At 51.7% G+C, this 25,433-nt stretch overlaps 1 protein-coding gene across 1 annotated transcript in view; it reads right to left on the bottom strand.

Annotated features, from left to right (window-relative positions):
* The window catches only part of PTPN21 (protein tyrosine phosphatase non-receptor type 21), a 100,246-nt gene that overhangs the window by 2,560 nt on the left and 72,253 nt on the right, over window positions 1–25,433 (bottom strand). The window contains exons 11-15 of the mRNA XM_055131264.1: window positions 19,335–19,395; window positions 18,407–18,491; window positions 12,699–14,125; window positions 4,477–4,608; window positions 3,140–3,361 (exon numbers count right to left, since the gene is read on the bottom strand). Of these exons, the coding sequence (XP_054987239.1) occupies window positions 3,140–3,361; window positions 4,477–4,608; window positions 12,699–14,125; window positions 18,407–18,491; window positions 19,335–19,395 (1,927 nt within the window). The remainder of the gene's footprint in view (window positions 1–3,139; window positions 3,362–4,476; window positions 4,609–12,698; window positions 14,126–18,406; window positions 18,492–19,334; window positions 19,396–25,433) is intronic.

Raw genomic sequence — 25,433 nt, 5'->3', positions numbered from 1 at the left:
ACTCATATTCTCCTAGGAGCATGCTATAAATTCACAGAACACTCAGACAACATAAGGCAATTTCTCCAACAGTCTTTCACATTTCATTCCCACCATTAGAAACTCACTGGGTTTACTTAACCCGCAGGGCCATGGCCAGGATCAAGAGAGAGAATACATCTGAGGCCTTGCATATTACAGGTATTGATAACTATGGTTCCCCTATAGGAACATCATCAACATCACAGTATTCTTCATCTCAAACACAAAGTACTAGCCACACTGAAAAGGGCATAAACCAAAACCCAAAACCTGAGAGTCCGATTTCTGGAGAAATTTCCTTCTTCAGGTAATCTCACTTTGGAATTGTGAGTTGGAACAAGGAAACATTTATATAACAATGCTATAAATGTTAATATTATTGTAACTGCCTAAACTGTAATAAAAGCAATTTTTAAAAAATGATTGCTGCAGCAATAGTACACGGGTAGGGCATTTGTCTTGCACGCGTCTGACCTGGGTTCAATTCCCAGCATCCCATATGGTCCCCTGAGCACCGCCAGGAGGAATTCCTGAGTGCATGAGCCAGGAGTAACCCCTGTGCATTACCGGGTGTGACCCAAAACCGAAAAAAAAAAAAAAAAAAAGATTGCTGGGAATACCACTTCTGGGAATATATCCCAGGGTGCAAAAATGCAGAGAAATGACATCTGCTTGACATCTGCTTGCTCCACGGTTGGTAGTCTGCCTCATGAGCTAGGGGGGAAGGCAGCTGGGATAGAGAAGGGATCATTAAGACTCTGATGGTTGGAGGGATTGTTCGGGATGGGAGATGTGTGCTGAAAGTAGATAAAGGACAAACAGGATGGCCTCTCAGTAGTATTGCAAACCATAATGCCCCAAAGTAGAGAGAGAGTATGAGGGAAATTGTCTGCCATAGAGACAGGGGGGAGGGGTGGGATGGGGGGGAATACTGAGGACATTGGTGGTGAAAAATGTGCACTGGTGGAGGGGTGGGTGTTTGATCATTGTATGACTGAAACTCAATCATAAAGGCTTTGTAACTGCATCTCACAGTGATTCAATTTAAAAAAAAAAAAAAGATTGCTGGGACCAAACCCATAGCACAATGGGGAGGGCATTTGCTTAGCATGTGGCTGACTCAGGTTCAATCTCCAGCATTCCATACGGCCCCTCAACCACCACGGGGAATAATTCCTGAGCATAGAGCCAGGAGTAATCCCTGAACGCCACTGGATGTGGCAAAAAAAAAAAAATGATTACAAGAAATATACAAAGATAATAGTTGGCGCTGTTGTAAGTAAAAGCTTTGCCAATCACCATAAAATGTCCCAAACTTGGGCCATAGTGATAGTACAGTGGACAGGGTGGTTGCCTTGCACATAGCCAACCAGGGTTCAATCCCCAGCACCCCATCTGGCCCCCTGAGCCCCACCAGGAATGATCCCTCTAAGCACAGACCCGGGAGTAAGCCCTGAGTACCACCCCCCCAAAAAAAACAAACCCCAGACTCGTGTATATTACTATGCTTGCAGGGATTATTATGGGCTGGTGCAATAGCACAGCGGTTGGGCGTTCACCTTTCATACGGCCGACCTGAGTTCAATTCCTCCGCCCCTCTGGGAGAGCCCAGCAAGCTACCGAGAGTATGGAGCCCGCAGGGCAAAGCCTGGCAAGCTACCCGTGTGTATTGGATATGCCAAAAACAGTAACAATAAGTCTCTCAATGAGAGACGTTACTGGTGCCCACTGGAACAAATCAAACGGGATGACAGTGACAGTGACTTGCAGGGACTGGGGAGATAGCTCGGTGGTAGATTACTTGCCTTGTACTTATGAGGCCTTGGGTTTGATCCCTGGCACTATCCTCCCCACTCAAAAAAGCATAGGCAGTATCAGGAAGGGAAAAACTAGCAATCTAGTTCTTCCTGCAAGAACCCGAGCTAAAAAGAGGCCTTCACATCTAGTAAGACAAAGTTCTAGAGTTGTCATCTGTGGAATATAGAATAATAGACTATAAGACGAACACCCAAGAATAGTAGAAATAAGTACCAGGAGGTTGTCACCATGGCTTGGAGGCTGTTCTCTCATTCTGGGCAACTCAGAGAAGGGAACAGCAAGTAAAATGTGGTTGTTGGTCATGTGGGGGAAAGATGATGCGGGCCAAATATAGACTAGAGACTGAACGCAATGGCCACTCAACACCTTTATTGCAAACCACAACACCTAACCAGAGAGAGAGAACAAAAGGGAATTCCCTGCCATAGTGGCAGGGTGGGGTGGGGGGAGACGGGACTGGGAAGGGGGGGTGGGATGTTGGGTTTACTGGTGGTGGAGAATGGGCACTGGTGAAGGGATGGGTTATCAAACTTTGTAAGGGAGAAACATGAGCACAAAAATGTATAAATCTGTAACTGTACCCTCACGTTGACTCACTAATTAAAAATAAACTATTAATAAAAAAAAAAAAAAAAAAAAAAAAGTTCTAGAGTTGTGCCTTACATGTGGGGCACCTTTTTTTTGCTTTTTTTTTTGGGAGGGGGGTGTCACTCCCGGCAATGCTCAGGGGGTTCTACACCCAGGAATTACTCCTGGCGGTGCTCGGGGAACCATATGGGATGCTGGGAATCGAACCCGGGTCAGCTGCGTGCAAGGCAAACACCCTACCCACTGTGCTATCGCTCCAGCCCCAGTGGGGCACCTTTAGTTCACTCCGCAGGACTGCAAAACCCCAAAGGCCGGGAGGTAGCTCGAAGGATTCAGAGCTCCCTTTGCGTGCTGGAGACTTGGCCGCCACCCCGGCACCATGGTCACATACCAGGTCCGGTCCCTGAGCACTGCTGGGTCTGGTCCAAAATCAAAATAAATCAAAATTAAAAAAAAAAAAAATTAAGTCACATGCGTGCTCCTCAAGCCCCGGAACAGCGCTGGAGGCAGGGGGTTCACCACGCTATGGACATCACTGCTGACCTCGGCTCGGTCAGTCACATGCTCGGGCGTGGCGTGGGTTAGCCCCAGACTGCAATACAGTTGCCACCAAGGGGTCAGTCCGAGGGCGTTCCCAGCAGGCAGGCGCGGCTGTCCTTGTTATCTGACCTGAAACCTCCCGTCTTTGGATTCCTCTAAAGGCTCCTCTCACCTTAATATGGGATGCGTTGATGTACCCGGTATTGTTCTCTTTCGTCGGGACCAGTTCCACGCGGGCGTCGTCGTAGGGAAGGACGTCTTGGAAGCGGTTTCTTTCTGCGTTCTCGGGGAGTCGTGCTGTGGAGCACTCCCCGTCCACCAGCCGCTTTTTAAGAATCCGTTCATACTCCGTGAACACCATGCCCTGTTCTAACCGCTGCTCCAGGATTTTACACTGTGAAAGGGTTGGTTGGGACAGCATGAACACAGCTGCTGGTCACCACGCCCGCTGACCGTCCATCTGAGACCTGGCTATTTCAATTATTATTATTATTATTATTGTCTATTATTAAGAAGAAACTCCAGGTGAAGGGCTGGAGCTATAGCACAGAGGGTAGGGCGTTTGCCTTGCACACGGCCGACCCGGGTTTGAATCCCAGCATCCCATATGGTCCCCTGAGCACCGCCAGGAGTAATTCCTGAGTGCATGAGCCAGGAGTGAGCCCTGTGCGTCGCCGGGTGTGACCCAAAAAGCAAAAAAAAAAGAAACTCCAGGTGGAACCAAAGTCTAACTTTTAACCCTCCCTCACGTGAGGAATTAAAAGAACAAAGAAAGTAATTCTGTTAGAACACGCTCTTCTAATTCAAGATGAAGATGAGCCCAAAGTCCTTGTTGCCTTCACTTTCCCTAGATCTATTGCAAATTTTTCTGACCACCCAGGACCTGGAGACGTCCCTGGGCAAATCCTACATGGAGGACAGTCAGTTCCAGTCTCTGGAACCAAAGCTTCAAAGTTATCATCTCCATTGGCAATGCCGCCCAGTCCCCACTGCAATAAGCAAAGAGGACTCAGCTGAGCGGCTCCGTCAGACCCCTCAGATTTCACCAGCAAAGATAAAATAAGAAAAAGCCACAGCCAGCCCCAGAGATACCGGATATAGTCAAACCTCGGAGCAAGCACCTCTCCGCCACAAAGGAAGCTTTGAGAAAAGCAGTGAGTGTTCTACACTGTTTTCAGGAGGCTGTTTTCCCTCCCATGTGTCACCTTGGATTTTAAAGCCACCAGAAACCCAGAGCGCCCAGTCTGGAGAGGCTGACAGTGTCGGACGGTCAGTGGTGGACGCGTGGGATATAAACACACAGGGCAGGAGGTAAGGCAGCCACAGGGGGCCAGAGGACAGGGAAGCACCACAGATAGAAACAAACAAAAACCAGCGGACAGGTGGAAAGTCTTCACGGTATGACATCAGCTATGAAGGTGGCAGTGTTCGCCGCCCAGACCTGCACGCATGTTTGTGGGAGCTAGGAACTCCAGGAAACCCTCCCGGGACACTGGTGCCTGTACACACCCGCTCATCGTTGGTCGCTCGGGCAGGTACCTCCTTCCCTTCATCCGGCAGAGGCAGTCTGGAGAGGGACAGTCCGTTCAGAGCAGCCAACTTGAGAGGACCGATCTTCTTTGCATCTCTCTTTTTCATTCCCTGTGAAAACAAGCAGACAGATCTCTGAGGCGGCACAAATAACGACAACCGCCAACCTCGGAGGGCCGGGCAGGGACTGGAGACCGGGAGCCAAGTGAGGGAGGATTCCTGGGCCGGCCCACACCCCCTGGCTGGGGAGGAAGACGGGCCTTTCAAGGCCGAGGCGCTGATAAGCGCCCCAGATAAGGAGGTTATGAAACAAATGCAGCTGGGCTCCAAGGCTCCGTGGAAGCGAGAGATGGGGAGGCTCCCGGCTGGCCACATTCCTTCACGGGACCCACATCGCAAAACATGACACACCAGAGTCGCCAAAGGGGTGCCTGCCTGCGTGCCTACCTGGTTGAAGAAGTGTTTGGAATTCTTGGTGCCGGGGACGGAGCTCAATGGGCTGAGCGCATGCTTTGCATGCAGGAGGCCTGGGTTTCATTCCTGACATGGCTTGGGTCCCCAAGCACTGCCAGGAGTGACCCCCAGCACAGGGCTCTTGAGTACTGCTGGGTGTGACTGGCCCTCCCCCCCCCCCCCGTCTCCCCTCCAAAAAAGATATATGCCGGGAACCAATGCCTGGGAACCAATATGTCAGTGCAACCTGACCTGTAACTATGGAACAACCGCTTCTCTGGAAAAATACCAAAGTACCTTTTGAAGGTTGCAGAATAATGCCCAGAGTAACTGCCATCAGGGCCCACTCAGTTTCATTAAACTTTTGCATTCTTTGCTATTCTCCCATTCTGCCCACTTCCTCATATTATCAACTATAAAAAAACTAGCTTAAGAGAAATAAAATTGGAACCTGCTCCCATTCTTTTGTGTCGGTCTGTGTCTGTTTCTTTCTTCTTGTGTCTCTTTTTCACTCGCATACCCTCTCCCGGCCACCCACGTTGACCAAGTCCCGCGGGACGGGACAGATATAGATACAAATCATTTGTGCTGGAATGTATCTCAATACTAGAGCCCTTGCTTGCATGTGTGAGACCTTAGGTCCAATCCCAAGCACTGAAAAATAAAATAATAAAACGTGTGTGTGTGTGTGTGTGTGTGTGTGTGTGTGTGTGTGTGTAGTGTCAGGGATCAAACCAAAGACTTCACACACATAAGGCATAAGCTCTACCACACAGTTACCTCCCCAGGTCCCATAAATCAGTTCCTCAAAATCATTCTGGAAAAAAATACCCTGAACATTTCCTGTAGTAGGTTCTGTGGCAGACTGCCCATGTCTGTGTTGCAGGATAACCACACTTCTTGAATCACCCTATTTTTATATTAAAAAACCTTTTTTTTGAGGTACCATGATTTACAAAGTTATTCATAGTACCGTGATTTTTACAAAGTATATTCAGAATCTGTTTGTGAAAACAGATTAAAAAAAAACCGGACAGATCTGTGATAAACTGTTTTATCAGAGATCATAAACAGTGGCAGTTCAAGTATTTTCTCAAGCTAATATCAAAGTTTTATAGAGACTATAAAATAAAGCTCCCAGAAGTGTGCGGCTGCATTCACGGTCACACAACCTCTTATTGTCTAGTTCTTCCTCTTGGAGAACCCGGAAAGCTACCAAGAGTATCCTACCCGCACAGCAGAGCTTGGCAAGCTCCCCGTGGTGTATTTGATATGCCAAAAACAATAACAATGATGGGTCTCATTCCCCTGACACTGAAAGAGCCTCCAATGCGGCACCGTTGGGACGGACAAGTAAAGAGAAGTTTCTAAAATCTCAGGGCTAGGACGAATGAAGACGTTACTGAGACCACTCGAGAAAATCGACAATCAACGGGATGCTGATGATGATAATGATGATGATGAAAATAAAATGTCTGGGTCCAAACCCAAACAGGAAGCAGGAAGTGTGCTAGCAAACATTTTACAATGGGTTGGCAGGTTGGGGTTGGGCAGCCCTGATTTCAAGAACTTCCAGGGTCCCAAACTCCCACCATGGTCAGTGTCCACCACGATGTGGCATCCACTGCCCAGCAACTTCCAGAAGTGTATCAGCTGGGAGGTGGGGGCCGGGGGTGGGGTGGTGCTTCCGGTTCTCCTCTGCCAGGATAATTTTAAAGCCCCAATGTGGAGGGTAGCTAATAGGCAGTGAGGTCGGCTCTAACACCAGCATCTTCCGCAAAGTCATCCGGCCTCCACTGGCCTCACGTCCTCTTCTCCTGGCCTCAGAGCCCAGGCACAAGGTTTGGAAGGTGCCGCTGGTGAAACTCACCACACAAGATCAAGAGAAATCTTTCTAATCCAGTCTCTGGGGTTGGGCGGGGAGCCGTGAAGCCTTCCACTTATCAGCAACCTGTCTTGCTGTCTTTCTTAGGAACCAAGCCTCTAGAACCTGAATCCGCCTTCGCATTATTTGCTGAAACCAGTCAACAAGATACCGGCCAGCCCCTGTTACCTGGAAGGCTCCGCGTCTCCCAGGGGTTGTCGGAGATCATTAAGCCCAATGTATGACGAGATTGCCTGGTAACAGGTGGCTGGCTGAGCATTTTCTGCGTGTCCCACACGCAGCCCCCCAATCTCTCTGGGTCCCCCTCCACTTCCAAATGAGAACTGAGAGCTTAAAGCACACTTCCAATTAGCATACTCACTGAAACTGGTTATGCTGTATCAGATGACTTAAGAAGCATTTTTTATGCAGACTCGTGGGCGGAGCTGAAAACGGGGCCACAGGGGGCCTGAGGGAAGGTAACAGAGAAGACAGAGAAGGGGCAGTTCCCCTGTGGCCCCCAAAGCAAGAAAGAAAAATGTAATGTCTGGGTCCCAAGCCATACAGAGGGCAAAAAGGGCGCTGATGAACTATTTTGCAATGGGCTGGCGGGGATTTCAAGAACTTCAAGAATTTCAAGAACAGAGCAGAGAGCTAACAGAGGGCAGGGGGAAGATGTATTTAGGACCCTTTTCAACTCCTTGGCCACAGCTGCCACCTGCCCTCTTGTGTAAGAAAAATCCTCCACGTGGAAAGAGGAGCAAAAGAGAAATCCAGTCAGAGCGGCTTATTCACGCTGTGGATGTCTACAGGTCAGTGAGTGCATTTTGAGAGCCAAACTGATCAGAGTACACAGGCTGAGGGCCGGAGCACTAATACAGCAGGAAGGGCATTTGCCTTGCATGCGGCCAACCTGGGTTCAATCCCCGGCACCCCAGATGGTCCCCCGAGCAGTGCCAGAAGTGGTTTCTGAGTGTAGAGCCAAGAGTAAGCCCTGCAAACTGGAGGACGTGGCCCCCAAACACACTAACAAACAAACAAAACCCTCAGACAGATGAAGATGAAGCAGCTGGGTCCCCCTCAAGGAGAAGCACGGTCTGGTAACGTGGATCAGTTAGCAGAGGGCTCATCTCCCAGGTGTGAGGCCTGGGTTCAATTCCCTATACTGCCAACAAATAAAATCACACCAGATAGAGGGAACCAGGGGCCTGAGGATTGTACAGTGCGTAGGGTGCCTGCCTTGCACATGGCCAATGTGGGTTCAATCCCCACCCTACAGTCGCCGTGGCTGCCAGGAGTAAGCCACGCACAAAACTTGCTGACGTGCTCCCAAACGAAACAAAACAAAAACATACATAGGGGAACAATAAGCTTGAGTACTAGACGACCCAGAAAACAAACACCATTGGGGGAAATATTCAGGTCATGCAGAACAAGGAAGGGCCGCTCTTGCAGAAATGAGAAGAGCCTTAACTATGAAAGGCCTCTCGGGCGGGCTCCGGAACTCAGGTTGAGTTGGAACAGACGTCCAGGCCCCGTCCTCAGTCTGAAACGCTGACCACCTTGACCCTCCGTGACAGCTGGCCTGAGACACTGGCCTTGTGGAAGGTAAGAGACTAATGATGTTTTCTTCACAGAAAGAAAAAAAAAAACCGGGGGCTGGAGCGATAGCACAAGGGTAGGGCGTTTGTCCTGCGTGCGGCCGACCTGGGTTCGATCCCCGGAATCCCATATGGTCCCCCAAGCACCACCAAGAGTAACTCCTGTGTATCTTTTCGGGTTTGACCCAAAAAGAAAAAGAAAAAAAAAAAACAACAAAAAACAGAGTACAAATCCAAAGCTCATTAAAAAGAGGACCAGGAGGAGACAGCTCAGTTGGCTGAGGTGTCTGCTTTGCAAGCACAAGGTCATGAGTTCAGTCCCCAGTGCCACCTGTGTGCACCAAACACAATCCTGGGACCTCTGCCCTTCAGGCCCAGCAGATGTGCTGTCTGCCATCCCCACACTACAAGCAATTTCTGAGCCTACCAAGATACGTGCAGGCCCCACAACTAAGAGTGTGATCCCTAGCAAGCGCCACAACCACACAGATGTGGAAGCACAATTTAAGTGTGTGTGCCAGCCTCCCCTGTAACAGCATGCTGGTAAGCTCTTGCACAAGGGCTTAATGGTGAGGTGCAACAATCTTCACACACTGCCCTCTCAGGAAACTTTCTGGGAACATTTTTAGTGGATCATTTATAACAAGCAATACAAAATAAATTATTTAGGGCCTGCTATTGAGCCAGCTTGGGTGGTAGCTGGGAAAATTGGAAAAAATAGTGGTGGGATAGTGTAACGGTGGTGGGGCTGGGGTTGTAAGACTGAATGTAATAAATTATTGTGAACAAATTTATAATAATAAAATTAAATTAAAAAGAAATTCAGTAAAGGCAGCTGAGATAGAGAAGGGAACACCTAACAGAGGAGGATGGGATGACCTGCTCGGGTTGAAAGATGCGTGCCGAAAGTAGACCATAGACCGAACATGAAGGCCACTCAATACCTGTACTGCAAACTACAACACCCAAAAGGAGAGAGAACAAAAGGGAATGCCCTGCCGCAGAGGCAGGGTGGGGTGGTGGGGGATGGGGTGGGGGCGGTGGGAGGGATACTGGGAACATTGGTGGAGGAGAATGGGCACTGGTGGAGGGATGGGTAAACGATCACTGCATGACTGAAATGCAAACGTGAAAGTTCATAAGTTTGTAACTGTACCTCACAGTGATTCACTAATAAAAAATTTTAAAATAAATAAATAAATAAATTCACAAAATAGAAATAATAAATATTCCTGAAAAAATAAAGTGTGTGTGTAATCCCCTGTCATAATAACAACAACAGAGGTCAAGGAAGAGAGGAAAAATAAAAGAACACAGAAACGTCTAAATCCATCTATATGCAGTTATCGAGTGTAAATAATAAGGTGAGATTGTCCTTGCTCACTGCAGGTGTTTAGAGCATCTGAGGGCACCAACCACACTAGAACCAGAGCTGTATGTGTGAGCAGCCCTCAAGTCTGAGCACGCAGACTGCAGAGTCAGGGGAAGGAGGCCTGCAGCCCGGCACCGAGAGTAACTGGGAGACTGAAGAGATAAGCTAATCATTTGCAGGGCACTGGGCGTGGAGGCCTGGCTGATGCAGCAAGAGGGTGAAGGCTGAAATGACAGAGCCCAGCATGCCTGACCCCAGCTTGGAGAGCCAGGAAGTTTCATCGTGGGCCGGAGAGATGGTCCAGTAGGAAGGGCGCTTGCTTGCTTGCTTGCTTGCTTGCTTGCTTGCTTGCCCTGAGTGGGGCCAACCCAGGTTCTAGCCTGGCAACCTCTATGGTTCTCCAGAACCCGACCAGGAGGAATCCCTGAGTGCAGAGCCAGGAGCAAACCCTGAGCACAGCTGAGTGTGTCCCCCAGCCAAAAGAAGAAGGGGTGGGAAAAAGGCAAACAAACAATCAGTTTCAGGGAGAAGGGAGAGGAGAGAGTCTTGGAAGGCAAGCCATCACTGCTTAACAAAACACGCGAGGCTGCAGAAGAGTGCAGAGAAACATAAGAGAGGAGGCTGCAGAGATAAACAGGGATTTTTAAACTCCGCTGTGTCCTGGGGAACGTTACTTAATATCTGCATGTCTATTTCTTGCCGAGAGCCCCACAATGGCCCATTGTAAAGTGGCCCTGTAGAGGGGCAGAAGCCACACCCGAGATTGGCAGCTAGAGAGGGTGCTGTGCTTCCACACCTCGCTTCCAAGAGCTGAGAAGTGCTGAATTACTGCTAACTCTCTTTTGTATTGTTGCTAAGTTGGCTGGTTTTTAGGGGGTCTCGGGACTTATTCCTGGCTCTGTGCTCAGGAGCCTTTCCTGGTGGCATTTGGGGAACCATACTCGGGCCGGGATGCACCCTGGGCTGGTCTTCCCTCCTGGACTCACTCTCTCTCTCTTCTCTCTCTCTCTCTCTCTCTCTCTGGCCCTTCTGTGACTGTACTTAAAGCCACAAGGTTTTAAACGCACTTCCTCCTCGACAGGCCCCTTCCCCAACTCCAAAATCACTCTCCAGGGACTGGAGCAATACCACAGGGTATTGGGTAGGGCATTTGTCTTGCATGCGGCGACCCGGATTCGACTCCCAGCATCCCATATGGTCCCCTGCGCACCGCCAGGAATAATTCCTGAGTGCAGAGCCAGGACATCACCAGTTGTGACCCAAAAAAAGCAAATAATTAAATAAACAAAATCACTCTACAGCCCTTGCCGCATGTATTCTGACCTTTGAGAAAGCGCTCAGACAGGGGCCTGGGGTGGCGCTCACCACAGGGCACTTGCCCTGTGTGGGTGAGGCCCTGGGCTCCATCCCTCACTCCGGCTATGGTTCCGGTTCCATGCAGGAGTCTCACAAAGGCTGTGAAGCAGCCCGGGATGGAGGTGGGGGGCGACGGGATGCCATCCGCCCCAGCCACGACACCGTCACCTCCTTCGCCCATACTCTGCACTGCTAACACACAGCTTCCGTCCCTTCCCGCCTGCCAACGGAACCCACAGTGTCCTACCCACATCCTCTCACGACTTTCCAGCAAAACCACCAACGCCCCAATTTATGATCTTCACCTCGAAAAGCATCAAATCTAAGCGCCCAGGTGAGCAGGAAGAGCTCAAGCCTTTGTGAGTGCTGCTAGTAGGGAGGGAGAGAGATTTTTTTTTTTTCCGGTCTGTTTTGTCTTTTGAGGACACACCCAATTATGCTCAGGGGATACTCCTGGCTCTGTGCTCAGGAATTACCCCTGGTGGTGCTCAGGGGGACCATATGGGATGTTGGGGATTTAACCTGGGTCGGCCACGTGCAAGGCAAACACCCTACCCACTGTACTATCATCACTCCCAGAGAGATTTTGTTGTGTTTTCTTTCTTTTTTTTTTTTTTTTTTTGGCTTTTTGGGTCATACCCAGCAATGCTCAGGGGTTACTGCACTCAGGAATTATCCCTGGCGGTGCTCAGGGGGACCCTATGGGATGCTGGGAATCGAACCCGGGTCAGCCGTGTGCAATGCTGTGTGCTCCAGCCCCCTGGAGAGATTATTTTTAAGTTCAAGGTAAAGGCCTGAGTGATAGTGCAATGGGTAGGGCACTTGTCCAACAGACAGCCACTCCAGGTCTGATCCCTGGCATCCCTATGGTCCCTGGAGCCTGCCAGGAGTGCTCCCTGAGCGCAGAGTCAGGAGTAAGTCCCGAGCATCCAGGAATGTGAGGATGTGTGCCCCCAAAACAAAAACCCCAGACAAACCAAAAAAAGTTCAAGGTAGAAGATAAAAAGGCTGGAGGGCCAGAGAGAAGAGTACTGCAAGTAAGACATCTTGCCTTCCGTGAATCAGGCCTGGGTTCAACCCAGGCATCACAAATGGTACCCTATGCCAGCCAGGAGTGATCCCTGAGCTCAGAGGTAGGAGTAAGCCTTGAGCGAGTGGAGGAGGGGCGGCGGGGCGCATTCATTCTCTCTCTCTCTCTCTCTCCCTCCCTCTCTCCCTCCCTCCCTCCCTCCCTCCCTCCTCTCTCTCTCTCTCTCTCTCTCTCTCTCTCTCTCTCTCTCTCTCTCTCTCTCTCTCTCTCTCTCCCTCTCTCAGGAAATGAGAACACAGACCAGGGAGCCCCTCCCAAGGTCCCTGGCACAGCACAGACCCCCACCCACCCTACTCACCTACCAGAAGCAGCCTCCAGGCACTGCCTGCTAGTAGCAGTGCCCCCAATGACACCCAAACCAAGACAATCACCGAGAAACCGCAAAGGTACAGAGTCCCAAAGAGATGGGCAGGGAGGGCAGGCGGGCTGGCGGCGGGGACAGGGGTGCCCCGCCCGGCCGCTTACCCCCAGCGGCGGGAGTCCCTCCACCACGTTCTTCTTCCCGGACAGGAGGTCGGACACGGGCCTCTTTTTCAGCGAGTCCCTCCGGGCGCGGTACCTGCCCGACGTGGTGAGGTCCGACTCGGACATGGACGGCGTCAGCAGCCGCGGGGCGTCCCCGGCCAGGGCCCTGCCCCGCTGCTCGGGCACGTGGCCCGGGGGCTCCAGGATGTGCAGGGGGCCCACGGCGGTGGTGGCGGCGGCGTAACAGGGCTGCAGGTCGGGCGGGTAGGGGCCGCGCGGGGACGCGGGGGCCAGGCGGGCCCGGCTCTCCTCCTCGAAGTCCTCCTCCTCCTCGCTGCTGTGGATGAGCATGGTGGCGTCCGAGAGCGACTTCTTGTGTCCATAGCACAGGTCGGCGGCGGTGGCGTCGTCGGTGGCCGCAGCGGCAGCAGCGGCGGCGACGGCAGCGGTGGCAGCCAGGCAGGGCTGGGAGCCCGCAGCGGCGGGGGTCGCCCGCGGGGCCACGTCGGCCGCCGAGGCGGACATGGTGCGCTCCTTGAGCCGCAGCCCGTCCAGCCCGTGCGCCAGCCCCGCCACCTCGATGCTGTTGCGCTTCTGCAGCTGCGCGTGGCGCGCGGCCGTCAGCGGCTCGCTCACCTCCTGCAGCGAGTGCGCCACGGGCAGGCTGGCCTCCTGGAACGTCTGCACCGAGTGGTGCACGCGGCGCGTGATGAGGTCCGGGTTGCTGCTGCTGCTGTACAGGTGGCGCGACAGGTCCGGCGTGCTGTTGGCCGGCCGCGGCGCCGGGTAGGGCGGCGGCGGCCGGTACACGTGCGTCTTGAGGATGTTGGCGGCGGCCGGCGACTCCTGCGCCTGCAGCTGCACGTTGGTGAGCTCGGGCACGCTCACGGCGCCCACCACGGGCCGCCGCTCGGCCGGGTACGGGTACGGGCACGGGCTGTGGAAGCTGTAGCTGAGCGGGAAGGGGCCGTGCGCCGCGGCGGCGGGCGGCGAGGCGAGCGGCGCGCGCTCGCGGATCTCGGGCTGGCTGTAGACGAGCGCCGCGTCGGGCCGGCTGTAGGCGCACGAGCTGCCGATGTTGAGGTTCCGCAGCGAGTGGCTGTGCCGCGGCTCGGGCCCCGCGGCGCGCTGCAGCTGCTTCATCACCGTGTCGTAGTCGGGCGTGGGCCGGTAGGACGGCGGGATGAGCGCGCTGTGCCGGTGCGACGGCACGTAGTCGGGCCGCATCACGTCGCTGCCCGTGATGCTGGGGTTCGAGGACATGGGCGAGGGCTGCAGGTAGGCCTGCGGGTTGTTCAGGGAGCTGGTGCTGTGCGCGCTGTAGACGCTGCCGTTGCGGATGCGGCCGCTCAGGTCCAGCTGGGCTCGGTCCAGGCTGGTCTGCGAGTGGCAGTAGTAGCCGTTCTGGCTGGCCACGAAGAGGTTGTCTGGAAAACACGACAGCTTTGTGAATGCGCTTGAAGGGCTTGGGGGTTGTGTGTGTCGGTTGGTTGTTATCTTGGAGCCACCCGCCCAGCGATGCTCCTGGCTCGGCCACTCACTGACGGTGCTGGGGAACCACACCGCGTGGACTTGCAGCGCCCCAGGGGCTGGAGCATAGCACAGCGGGTAGGGCGTTTGCCTTGCACACAGCCGACCCGGGTTCGATCCCCAGCATCCCACAGGGTCCCCTGAGCACCGCCAGGAGTAATTCCTGAGTGCAGAGTCAGGAGTAACCCCTGTGCATTGCTGGGTGTGACCCAAAAAGAAAAAAGAAAAAAAGACCAGCACCCTACCTGCTGTAATATCTCTCCGCACTCAGTTTTCTCGTTTTGGGGCCACACCCAGAGATGCTCAGCGCTTTGTGCTTTAGGGACCACCGCTATAGAATCTGGGGGACCATATGGGATGCCAGGGATCAAACCGGGGTCGGTGGAGTGCAAGCCAAGTGCTCTACCCACTGTACTATCGCTCTGGCCCAAGATATTTTTTTAATTAAAAAAAAAAAAAAGCAAATGGGGCTGGAGTAATAGCACAGCGGGTAGGGCATTTGCCTTGCATGTGGCCGACCCGGGTTCGATTCCCAGCATCCCGTATGGTCCTCTGAGCACTGCCAAGGGTAATTCCTGAGTGCAGAACCAGGAGTAACCCCTGCGCATCACCAGGTGTGACCAAAAAAAAAAAAGCACAAAAAATAAACCAAGCAAAGCAATACTTCAGCCCAATGTTATTCATTCCTGCATACTGATACAAGTTTTTGGTGAAGCGTCTAAGAATCCGGGCTGAAATGAGCGGCTCTGGCTGCACTCTGCAGTGTGGGCAGACCACCCTGATCGGGAGTCTGGGCCCCACTGTCCCGGGAGTGGAAGGGCTCTGCCCACCAAGACTGGCACTCAAGACCCCTTCAAATCAGAGCTAGATCTAAACCCAGTATGACAACTGCAACTACAGGGCCCTCCGGTGCATACCACAGGACCCCCGAGAGACTCCAGAAGTGACCCCAGAGCAATGGACTAGGAGCAGCCCCTGAGTACTGTGGTTGCTCAAACAAACCTACCAAAAAGAGAGTGTCACTATTTCATAAAGCACTGTATCATTTCCTGAAAGTAAAATTGATAAAAAATAATAATAAGCAAAAAAAAATTGAAAAATGAAAATACTTTCTATTTTACTAGAAACACAGAACAGGCTTCCAGGAACCCTGGGAAGCTGCGACAGACACCGTTAAGGCCACGGGGCCTGCGTGCTCTCTCCCTGGGCGGGACGTGGCCATGGGTGCTAAGCCAAGCACCACCCCCCAAAATGTGAGTGCGGGTCATTGGCTGCGGTGCTTCCAGAATGAAGAGAGAAGGGCGAGAGTCTTGTAGGTCCCCGCACCTCTGGGTCCGGCCACAGTGGCACCATTTTGCAGGGGCCAGAGGGCAAGAAGGCCCGGATGAGCATCCCCCCGCACTGGGTATCTCAGGAAGCACAATCCAGAGCTTAGTCTTCTTGTCAGAGATTTCCGGTGGGGGCTGGAAAAGGGGCACGTTTCCACAGCCCCACCTGAGGCTGACCGGAAACCCCACTCCTCGTGGGCCTGACTTCTGACACCGCAGAGGGAAGCCGGGCTCAGGCCCTTCACAGGACAGTGGCCTGGGAAAGACATTTCAAAATGGCCCCACGGGAAACGGACTCCACTGCCTCCCTGTGTCCCGAGGCACATGTGCGAGCCTCAGACTCCCTGGGATCCTTCTCACACCCTGGGGCCACCGCTGGGATCTCTGTTCCGCCCTTCTGGCTACACGGGCAACACATCTACCCACCGTGCCCATCCCGAAACTATCCATGTGGGCAAAGGTCGGGCCAAGAACTGAGGGAGAAGCCAGGCTATCATGGAGGCAAAAAAAAAAAAAAAAATCACCTCATGGGCCAGAGAGACAGTCCAGGGGTTGGTTCAGGTGCTTGTCGTGCACATGGCCAACCCCGGTTCAATCCTTGGCATCGCAGATGGTCGCCGAGCACCGCCAGGAGAGAACCCCTGAGCAGAGTAAAGGACTAAGCCCTGAGCACCAGGGAGTGTGGCCCCCAAACAAACAAAGGTGGGGGAGGGGAGGTGGAGAACAACTACCTAAAGTTTAGAATCCGTGAGCAAGAGAGGACTAGAGCGTGGAGAGGAGGCAAGCAGCCGCTCCCGCGAGCTGCCAGCTCAACTGGCCCTGCTCTCTGGGCACCGGGCACGCGCCTGAGGCTCTGCAGTGGCTCCCCAGACCATCCAAAGAAAAGGGGGGTGTTGGAATCAGGGCCGATGGCGGGTGGAAAATGCACATTTGCCGGCCATCCCTGCTGAAATGTGGACTGTGGGTAAAAACACTAGGAAGCTGCCCAGAGGGGGGGGGGCGCAGGCAGGCCTAACACTGAGCGCAGATCGGCCTAACTCCACAGCCCTGGAGCCCTTTTTTTTTTTTTTTGAGAGCACACTTGAATTTTGGGTTTTTGTTTTTTCTTTCCTGCAGAGTGCATAAATTATGCAGGGATTACTCCTAGAATGGCTCAGGGGGTCCCGTGGGATGCCTGGGATTGAACCTGGGTTGGCCACAAGCAGGGCGAGTGCCCTTGACACTGTACTACCTCTTCGACCCCAGAACGCTTGACTGCAGGCCCAGAGAAGCAGGAACAGGAGCAAAAGGCAACTGGCACCCAGAAGCAGGACTGCACCCACTCACGCACCCACCTAGCGTGATGCAGGGGAGCTGGGGAAATAGCTCAGGGCTGGAGCATCTCATCACTGGGCCCCGCCGGCCAAGCACTGCGGGGAGTGGCCCCGGGAGCCACCCGCCCCCCAAAACTAAGAGCGCCTGACTCAATCTTCCCTTCCTGAGGAAGGGGCTTTGGTGGGCCACACAGCAACCAACCGGCACAGTTTGCTCTGACTCATCAGAACAATCACAGGCTCCTTGGATTTCAGATATTTGCAATATTAGTCTCTTCCCTCACGGTCAAGAGTCTTAGCTTCTGAAGATATGGAAGTGAGGGTCGGAGCGGTAGTCTAGTGAGCAGGGTGCTCACCTTGCACTCGGCTCACCCAGGTTCAATCTCCCACCTCATACGGTTCCCCAAGCCCACCAGGAGTGATCCCTGAATAGAGTCAGAAGTAAGCCCTGAGCATCACTGAGTGTGGCCCCCAAACAAACAAGCCAAAAAGATGTGAAAGTGCTTCCCTGCAGCAATCTCCTTGGCCTTGTGGAGGGAGAAGAGGGTGATGGGGTAAAGGTTAAATGAATGCCTGAGATTTGGCTTTGGACGCTACATTTTAAGTACAGTTACTAATGAGTGAAAAATATTTAGAAAAGAGAAGCCACAGAAATAAAAGGGCTGAGCATGTGGTTTGTATGCGGGAGTCTGGTTCCCAGACTGGATAGGACCCCAAAGTTAATTTGAAGGGGTGTCCAAGCAATAGTATAGTGGAGAGGGCATATGCCTTGCAGGCAGCCGACCTAGGTTTAATCCCAGTATACCATATAGTCCCACCAAGAGTGACTCCTGAATGCAGAGCAAAGAGTAACCCCTGAGTACTACCGGTTCTGACCCAAAAAAACCAAAACAAACAAACAAACAAAAAACTTAATGTGAAGGAAGAAGGAGGGAGGGAGGGAGGGAGATAGGAAAGAGAGTGAACAAAAAATCAATAATTTAAATTTTAAAAAAAGTTAGGGGGTTGGAGCCATAGCACAGTGGGTAGGGCATTTGCCTTGCAAGCAGCTGACCCAGGTTCAATTCCCAGCATCCCATATGGTCCCCTGAGCACCACCAGGAGTAATTCCTGAGCGCAAAGCCAGGAGTAACCCCTGTGCATCGCCAGGTGTGACCCCCAAAAAGCAAAAATAAATGAATAAATACAAATGGAGGGAAAAAAAGAAATAAGATTTAAATGAACTGTTTTAGCCGAGGCAGAGAAAAGAACCAAAGGGCCTGGGACATGTACAGAGCAAGGGCGCTCACGCACACAGTGGGGCCGTATTAATGGGGCTCAGCCACCAGCCACCAGACGGAGCTCCTGGGGCCAGATCCCAGGTCACAAAAGCAACACCAGGGCATGCCACAGAGTCTTGAACCTGCCTAAGGAAATGAATGACTCAGGGCTGTTTCCCCTGTGAATCCACCGTGGGCAAACAGGTGACAACCATTCTGTATGTTATATGAGATGTCCAAACACTTTCGCAAGTTGTGTCAGTGACGGCGTACATTACCTTGGGAAGATGTGTACGGTTCCGTATAGTGTCCGTTATAATGCAGCTGTGGTGGGGGAGGCATCACGTAGGACTGGGGTTTAGGCTAGGACAGAGAGCGGACACGGGGTTACACGGGATCATCGGTAACGGACGTCCAGTCAGCCCCTGCTCCTTTTTTCATTCTCACAAACCACTTGAACAGGAGTTCAGTCTCGTCTATAGAGAAACCTGGATGCATACACAACATGGCACTGTCCGTGCCATGCCCTGGACACTGATATCAGACATCAGACCACGCAAGAAAACAAACTCCAGCTAGAAAATTAAGAGCAAGAAGGAATCAGCTCAAACTTCCTGAATCGCATATAAACATTTGAATAAGAAACCTATATGGAATTATTTAATCTGATTAGGCAACATCATTGAGTATTTTAAACATTCAATTTGTATTACTCTAGAAAAATAACCCAGCATATTCGTTATCAACTTCTTATAGTTTTACCTAATCATGAACATTTTCAATATTAGGTTGGGCATAGTATTTAAAGGTGTACATAACCTAATGAATACTGTCATTATCCAAGAGCTATGTGGACTAAAGTAATTCTTCTTTGATTGGAAATATCAGCGCAAGTTGGTGGTACAGAAAATTTAATACCATCAAAAGCATCTTTTCTGGGGGCTGGAGCAATAGCACAGCGGGTAGGGTGTTTGCCTTGCACGCGGCCGACCTGGGTTCGATTCCTAGCATCACATATGGTCCCCTGGGCACCGCTGGGAGTAATTCCTGAGTGCAGAGCCAGGAGTAACCCCTGTGCATCACCGGGTGTGACCCAAAAAGCAAAAAAAAACAAAAATAAAAAAGCATCTTTTCTGGAGGAAGAGGGCATTAGTGACAGTGCGGAAAGAAATAAAGATGATGATTTTTTTTTTTCTTTGTGCTTACCAGAGACATTCTGGAAGACGATCTCCTCCTAATGAGGTTCAGCGTGACAGTCTGAGTTTGCCTGGAAGAACAGACACAGTTCTGAGAAAGCAGATATGCACACACATTCCATTATGCACCCGCAATTTGCTAAATCAATAAATCTTCACAACCTAAGAAGACAGGAACCAGAGTGATAGGACAGCAGTATTATCACTTGCTATACCATCGACATTAGCCTTGCACGCAGCAGACCCAGTTCAATGCCTGGCATCCCAAATGGTCCCCAGCATCCCATATAGTCTCCTGACATTGCCAAGAGTAATTCAATTTTCTTTATCATTAATTTATTCTTTTTTTAATTGACTCACTATGAGATACAGTTACAAAGCCTTCATGATTGAGTTTCAGTCATACAATAATCAAACACTCGTCCCTCCACCAGCATACATTTTCCACCACCAATGTCCCCAGTATCCACCCCATCCCACCCCTTCCCCTGCCTCTGTGGCAGACAATTTCCCCCATCCCTCTCTCTACTTTAGGGAGAGGGATGTTTTGTAATACAGATACTGAGAGGCCACAACATTTGGTCCTTTACCTACTTTCAGCACAATTCTCCCATCCCGAGCAATCCCTCCAACCATCATTGCCTTAGTGATCCCTTCCCTATCCAGCTGCCTTCTCCCCAGCTCATGAGGCAGGCTACCAACCACAGAGCAATATTTCCTGGCCCTTGTCTCTACTGTCCTTGGGTGTCAGTCTCATATTATGTTATTTTATATTCCACAAATGAGTGCAGTCATTCTATGTCTCTCCCTCTCTTTCTGACTCATTTCACTTAGCATAAGACTCTCCATGTCCATCCACTTATAAGCAAATTTCATGACTTCATCTTTCCTAACAGCTGCATAGTATTCCATTGTATAGATGTACCAAAGTTTCTTTAGCCAGTCATCTGTTCTCAGGCACTCGGTTGTTTCCAGATTCTGGCTATTGTGAACAGTGCTACAATGAACATACAGGTGCAGATGTCATTTCTACTGTGCTTTCTTGTACCCTCAGGATATATTAGCAGAAGTGGTATTGTGGGGTCATATGGAAGCTCAATGTCTAGTTTTTGAAGGAATGCCCATATTGTTTCCCAAAAAGGCTGGACCAGTCAGCATTCCCACAAACAATGAAAGAGCGTCCCTTTCTCCCCACATCCACGCCAGCACTGGTTGTTCTTGTTCTTTTTGATGTGTGTCAGTCTCTGTGATGTGAGATGATATCTTGTTGTTTTGATTTGCATCACCAGGAGTAATTCTTGAGTGCACAGCCAGGACTGAGCCCCGAGCATTGCAGGGTGTGCCTCCACTCCCCACCCCTCCAACAACACCAACAACAACAGCCAAAAGGAGGAAGGAAGGAGGAGTGAAGCAGAGGAAGGGACTGTGCCCACAAATCTCTACCTATGAGACCAACATGGTTCACTGTCACTGTCATCCCATTGCTCATCGATTTGCTCGAGCAGGCACCAGTAACGTCTCCATTGTGAGACTTGTTACTGTCTTTGGCATATTGAATATGCCACAGGGAGCTTGCCAGGCTCTGCCGTGCGGGCGAGATACTCTGGGTAGCTTGCCGGGCTTTCCAAGAAGGGCAGAGGAATCGAACTCAGGCCGGCCACGTGCAAGGCAAACGCCCTAACCTGCTGTGCTATCGCTCCAACAACCAAAAGAAGACAAACAATTCCGGTGGCCAATCAGAGACAAGAAGGAAGACTTGGTCATCAGCGGGGGTCTCTGCCCTCTCCTGCATGCTAGGCCCCTCTGAGTGCTTAGGGAGCAGCGATGCCTTGTGAGCCACAGGGTGGGCAGGAAAATCTCTCCCTGGCTCATCCGAGTAGGAACACCGCCCGCCCCTACCATCACCGCACTGAGTGATCACTAGCCGAGGGGGAATGCGGTGAGGTGTAGGTCCTGAAAACTCATCCCAAAGGAAGCAAGACCCGGTGCAACTGCATCTGTGCACTGGTGGTTGCCTGGGCCAGGCGTCCTCAGCAACCACCAATTACCTACCCAGGAACCTGCCGCCCTGGGAATTGGCTGAACAGGACAGTTTGCAGCTGAGCTAAATTATGAATCAACTTGCAGGGCTAAAGAGAGAGCAAAGGACTGAACACAGGCTTTGTTCACAGGAACCCTGGGGTTAGTCCCTGACATGTTTCCCCAAGCACTGCCAGGAGTGACCCCTGAGCACAAGCACACACACACACACACACACACACACACACACACAGCCAGGAGTGACTCCTGAGCACAAGCATACACACACACACACACACACACTGCCAGGAGTGACCCCTGAGCACAAGCACACACACACACACACTGCCAGGAGTGACCCCTGAGCACACACACACACACACACACACACACACACACACACACACACACACACACACACACACACACACACACACACACACCCTCCAAAGAACTAGTTGCAGGCTATGGCAACACGGGTGGTACTGGAGGAGGTCACACTAAGTGAAGCAAATCAGAATAAAGAAGACAAACGCCACATGCTATCACTTACATGTGAAGGCGTTCAAACCCACCAACCCCCAAAATGCTGCCATGGCACCTCGGGGCCCTGAGTGAGGCCCCTTTGGTGAGACCCACATGCGGATGGCATGTCCAAACTGTCTTTTGAAACGCTGCTGAACTACATATCAGTGTAGTCCTTGACCCTGGTGTTGGGAATATGAAGACACCATGCTTTACAGCCTTGACATTTTTGCCTCCGTTTCCTCCCTGCTGTCAGGGTGGGGTATAGACAGACTTCGAGGTTTCTACTCAGGCCATCAAAGACTGTCTGCAGAAGCCGTCTTTCGCGGGAAAATCAAAATCTAAAAATGGTGGGCAGAGGATGGCCCTCCGCAGATCACCCTGTGCCTGAACACAAGCGCTACCAAAATAAATAAACCAAATAAAACCAGGACTAGAAAGGGTTGTTGACAGGCTCTTCCAACACATCCAGATGTGCCCGGCCAGCAGTAAGAATAAAACTGCAGCTTCCTGGGGCTGAAGCGATAATCCGGCGGGTAGGACGCTTGGCCCTGCATGTGGCTGACACAGGTTTGATTCCCAGCACCCCACAGGGTTCCCCTGAACACCGCCAGGAGTGATCCCAGATTGCAGACACAAGAATAGACCCTGAGGGGCTGGAGCGATAGCACAGTGGGTAGGGCGTTTGCCTTGCATGCGGCTGACCCGGTTTCCATTCCCAGCATCCCATAGGGTCCCCCAAGCACCACCAGGAGTAATTACTGAATGCAGAGCCAGGAACAAGGAATAAGCCCTGTGCATCACCAGGTGTGACTCAAAAAGCAAAAAAAAAAAAAAAAAAAAAAAAAAAAGACCCTGAACATCACTGGGTGTGGCCCCCAAACAAATAAACAAACAAAAAAAAATCTGCAGCGTCCAACCAAAATCTGAGCTGGTCGAAGGGGAGACAGTACAGTGGGTTAAGGCGATTGCTTCAAACAAAGCCAACCCCCACTTCCAGCTCCTGCACTCCATGGGGTCCCCTGAGCACTGCTAGGAGTGATTCCCTGAGCACAAGGCCAAGAACACTGCAACCTCCCACAAAAAAAAAAAACACCAGCAACAGGGGCTGGAGCGATAGCACGGCAGGTAGGGTGTCGATCCGGGTTTGATTCCCAGCATCCCATATGGTCCCTTGAGCAAAGCCAGGGGTAATTCCTGAGTGCAGAACCAGGAATAACCGCTGAGCAACGCCAGGTGTGACCCTAAAAGCAAAAACAAAAAACAAAAAAGACAGCAACAACGAACTAAAATTCCAAGGCTGGGGGGCTGGAGTGATAGCACAGCGGGTAGGGCATTTGCCTTGCACGCAGCCGACCCGGGTTCAAATCCCAGCATCCCATATGGTCCCCTGAGTACCGCCAGGAGTAATTCCTGAGTGCAGAGCCAGGAGTAACCCCTGTGCATCACCAGGTGTGACCCAAAAAGAAAAAAAAAAAATTCCAAGGCTGTAGAGTGGCGGCAGCAACCGCACACACACATACGCCCTCTCCTGGCACGGTGCTGCCAGCTCCCTACACGGAGGCACCCCGCCCCCATCCCCCGAAGAGGCTGCACCTTGCCAAACCCCAACACGCTGGGGTGTCTCCCCGTTGTCCCCCAGCTAGCCTCACCCGTGGTGCCACTTCTTGAGATTTCTCCCAGGAATCTCCCTTGTCGCCGCAGCCTCCCAGGAGGTCAGCCATGCTAACCCGAGTCTGGGGGGGAGGGAAGCCGTCTGTGTGAGCTGTTCGCTGCACCTCCTGGGAGAGGGTAAGGTGCTTGCCTTAGTGCAGCCAACACTGGCTCTATCCCGGCAATGCACAGGCCCCTGAAGACCACTGTGAGCAACCCTCAAGCACAGAACTTGGAGTAGCCCCTGAGCGCCACCAGGGGGAGCCCCAAGCCCAAACACCTCCCAGAAGCTGGCTCTGGTACCTCAAGAGCGACTTTTTTTTCTTCTTTTCTTTGGTTCTGGGCCATCCCTGGCCATGCTCAAGAGTACTCGGGTTTGGTGCTTTGGAGACTAAACCTGAGCCTCCTGCGGGCACAGCCAGCACTCTGGGGCTCTCGGCTCTTGGACCCTAAACCTACCTTCTTCAGCTGTGGGTCATAACCCCAGAATAGGTCACATTAAGGTTTCTGCAAGTTTTATTTTTTTGAAAGTCAATGTCTGGGGACTGGAAAGAGCTCAGTGGGTTGGAGCACATGTTCTGCATGCAGAAGGCCCATGTTCAATCCCCAGGCACTGCCACGACAAGACCCCGGGCACTGTCAGGCATGGCCCCCAAAGTAAAGATAAATAAGCTTCTTTATTTATAGTGAACCAGCAGAGGAAACCAGGTATGTGGGACCTGGGGCTGAGACCTCCAAGCCTGCTCAGATCGGGACTGGGCCTCTTCCGCCCAGATTCCCCATTTTCCAGTAGCTAGGCGGTCACACCCAGGGACTGCCCCCGGCGCCGTGTAATCCCACTAACGGCCAATATCCAGAGACTATAAAACCAAGCTCCCAGAAGCGTGCACGCGGCCACAACATCTTATGGCCTAGTTCACCCTCTGGGAGAACCTGGCAAGCTACCGAGAGTTTCCTGCCTATGAGAGCCTTGCAAACTCCCCATGGCGTATTCATATGCCAAAACCAGTAACAATGCTGGGTCTCATTCCCCTGACCGTGAAAGAGCCTCCAATGCAGCACCACTGGAAAGGACGAGTAAAGAGAGGCTATAAAATCTCAGGGCTGGGACGAAAGGAGACGTTACTGAGACCACTCGAGAAAATCGACCACTCGAGAAAATTGACTATCAATGGGATGATGATGATGATGATGATGATGATTTATAGCAATTGATTTGCATGCCTACTCCACACACCTATATTTTATGGCATCACATGGATAGTTCTCAGGCGAAAGGGATCACAGGTAGAAAGCTTAAGAAGCCAGAATTTAAAGGTGTACCTTCTTTGAAGGGAATGAGAGGGGAACCAAGACCAGGGGTCCCTGAATTCTAGAGGATGAGGTCACACAAGGCACACAGCACATTAAACCACCCAAGCACCATCAGATTACAAATGAATCACCTTGGCATCAAGTCCTTTGTTGGGGTGCAGGTAGAACCTAACTGGTCAGGGGTGAACACTTCAGGCCTGTGGTTTTTAATGTCCATTGCACTTGAGTTTCACCCACCCAGACCACGAGTAGCTCTCTACTGACATCAGAATCACTGCGATATTAATTACAGATAAACAGTCTGCACTGCAAGTTTTAAAACAAAGGACTAGGGACTGGAGCGATAGCACAGCAGGTAGGGCATTTGCCTTGCACACGGCCAACCCAGGTTCGAATCCCGGCATTCCATATGGTCCCCCAGACACCGCCAGGGGTAATTCCCAAGTGCATGAGCTAGGAGTGACCCCTGTGCATCGCCGGGTGTGACCCAAAAGGCAAAAATATAAAGATAAAATTAATTAATTAATAATAAAATAAAGGACTAGGCTGCTGCGAACAAGTACAGCAGGAAGGGGCTTGCCCTGCACATGGCTGACCC

This window comes from Sorex araneus, chromosome 3 (genome assembly GCF_027595985.1).
Source record: "Sorex araneus isolate mSorAra2 chromosome 3, mSorAra2.pri, whole genome shotgun sequence".
NCBI lineage: Eukaryota > Metazoa > Chordata > Mammalia > Eulipotyphla > Soricidae > Sorex > Sorex araneus.
The sequence above is the reverse complement of the archived record's forward strand: the minus strand, read 5'-3'. Positions and strand labels throughout refer to the sequence as shown.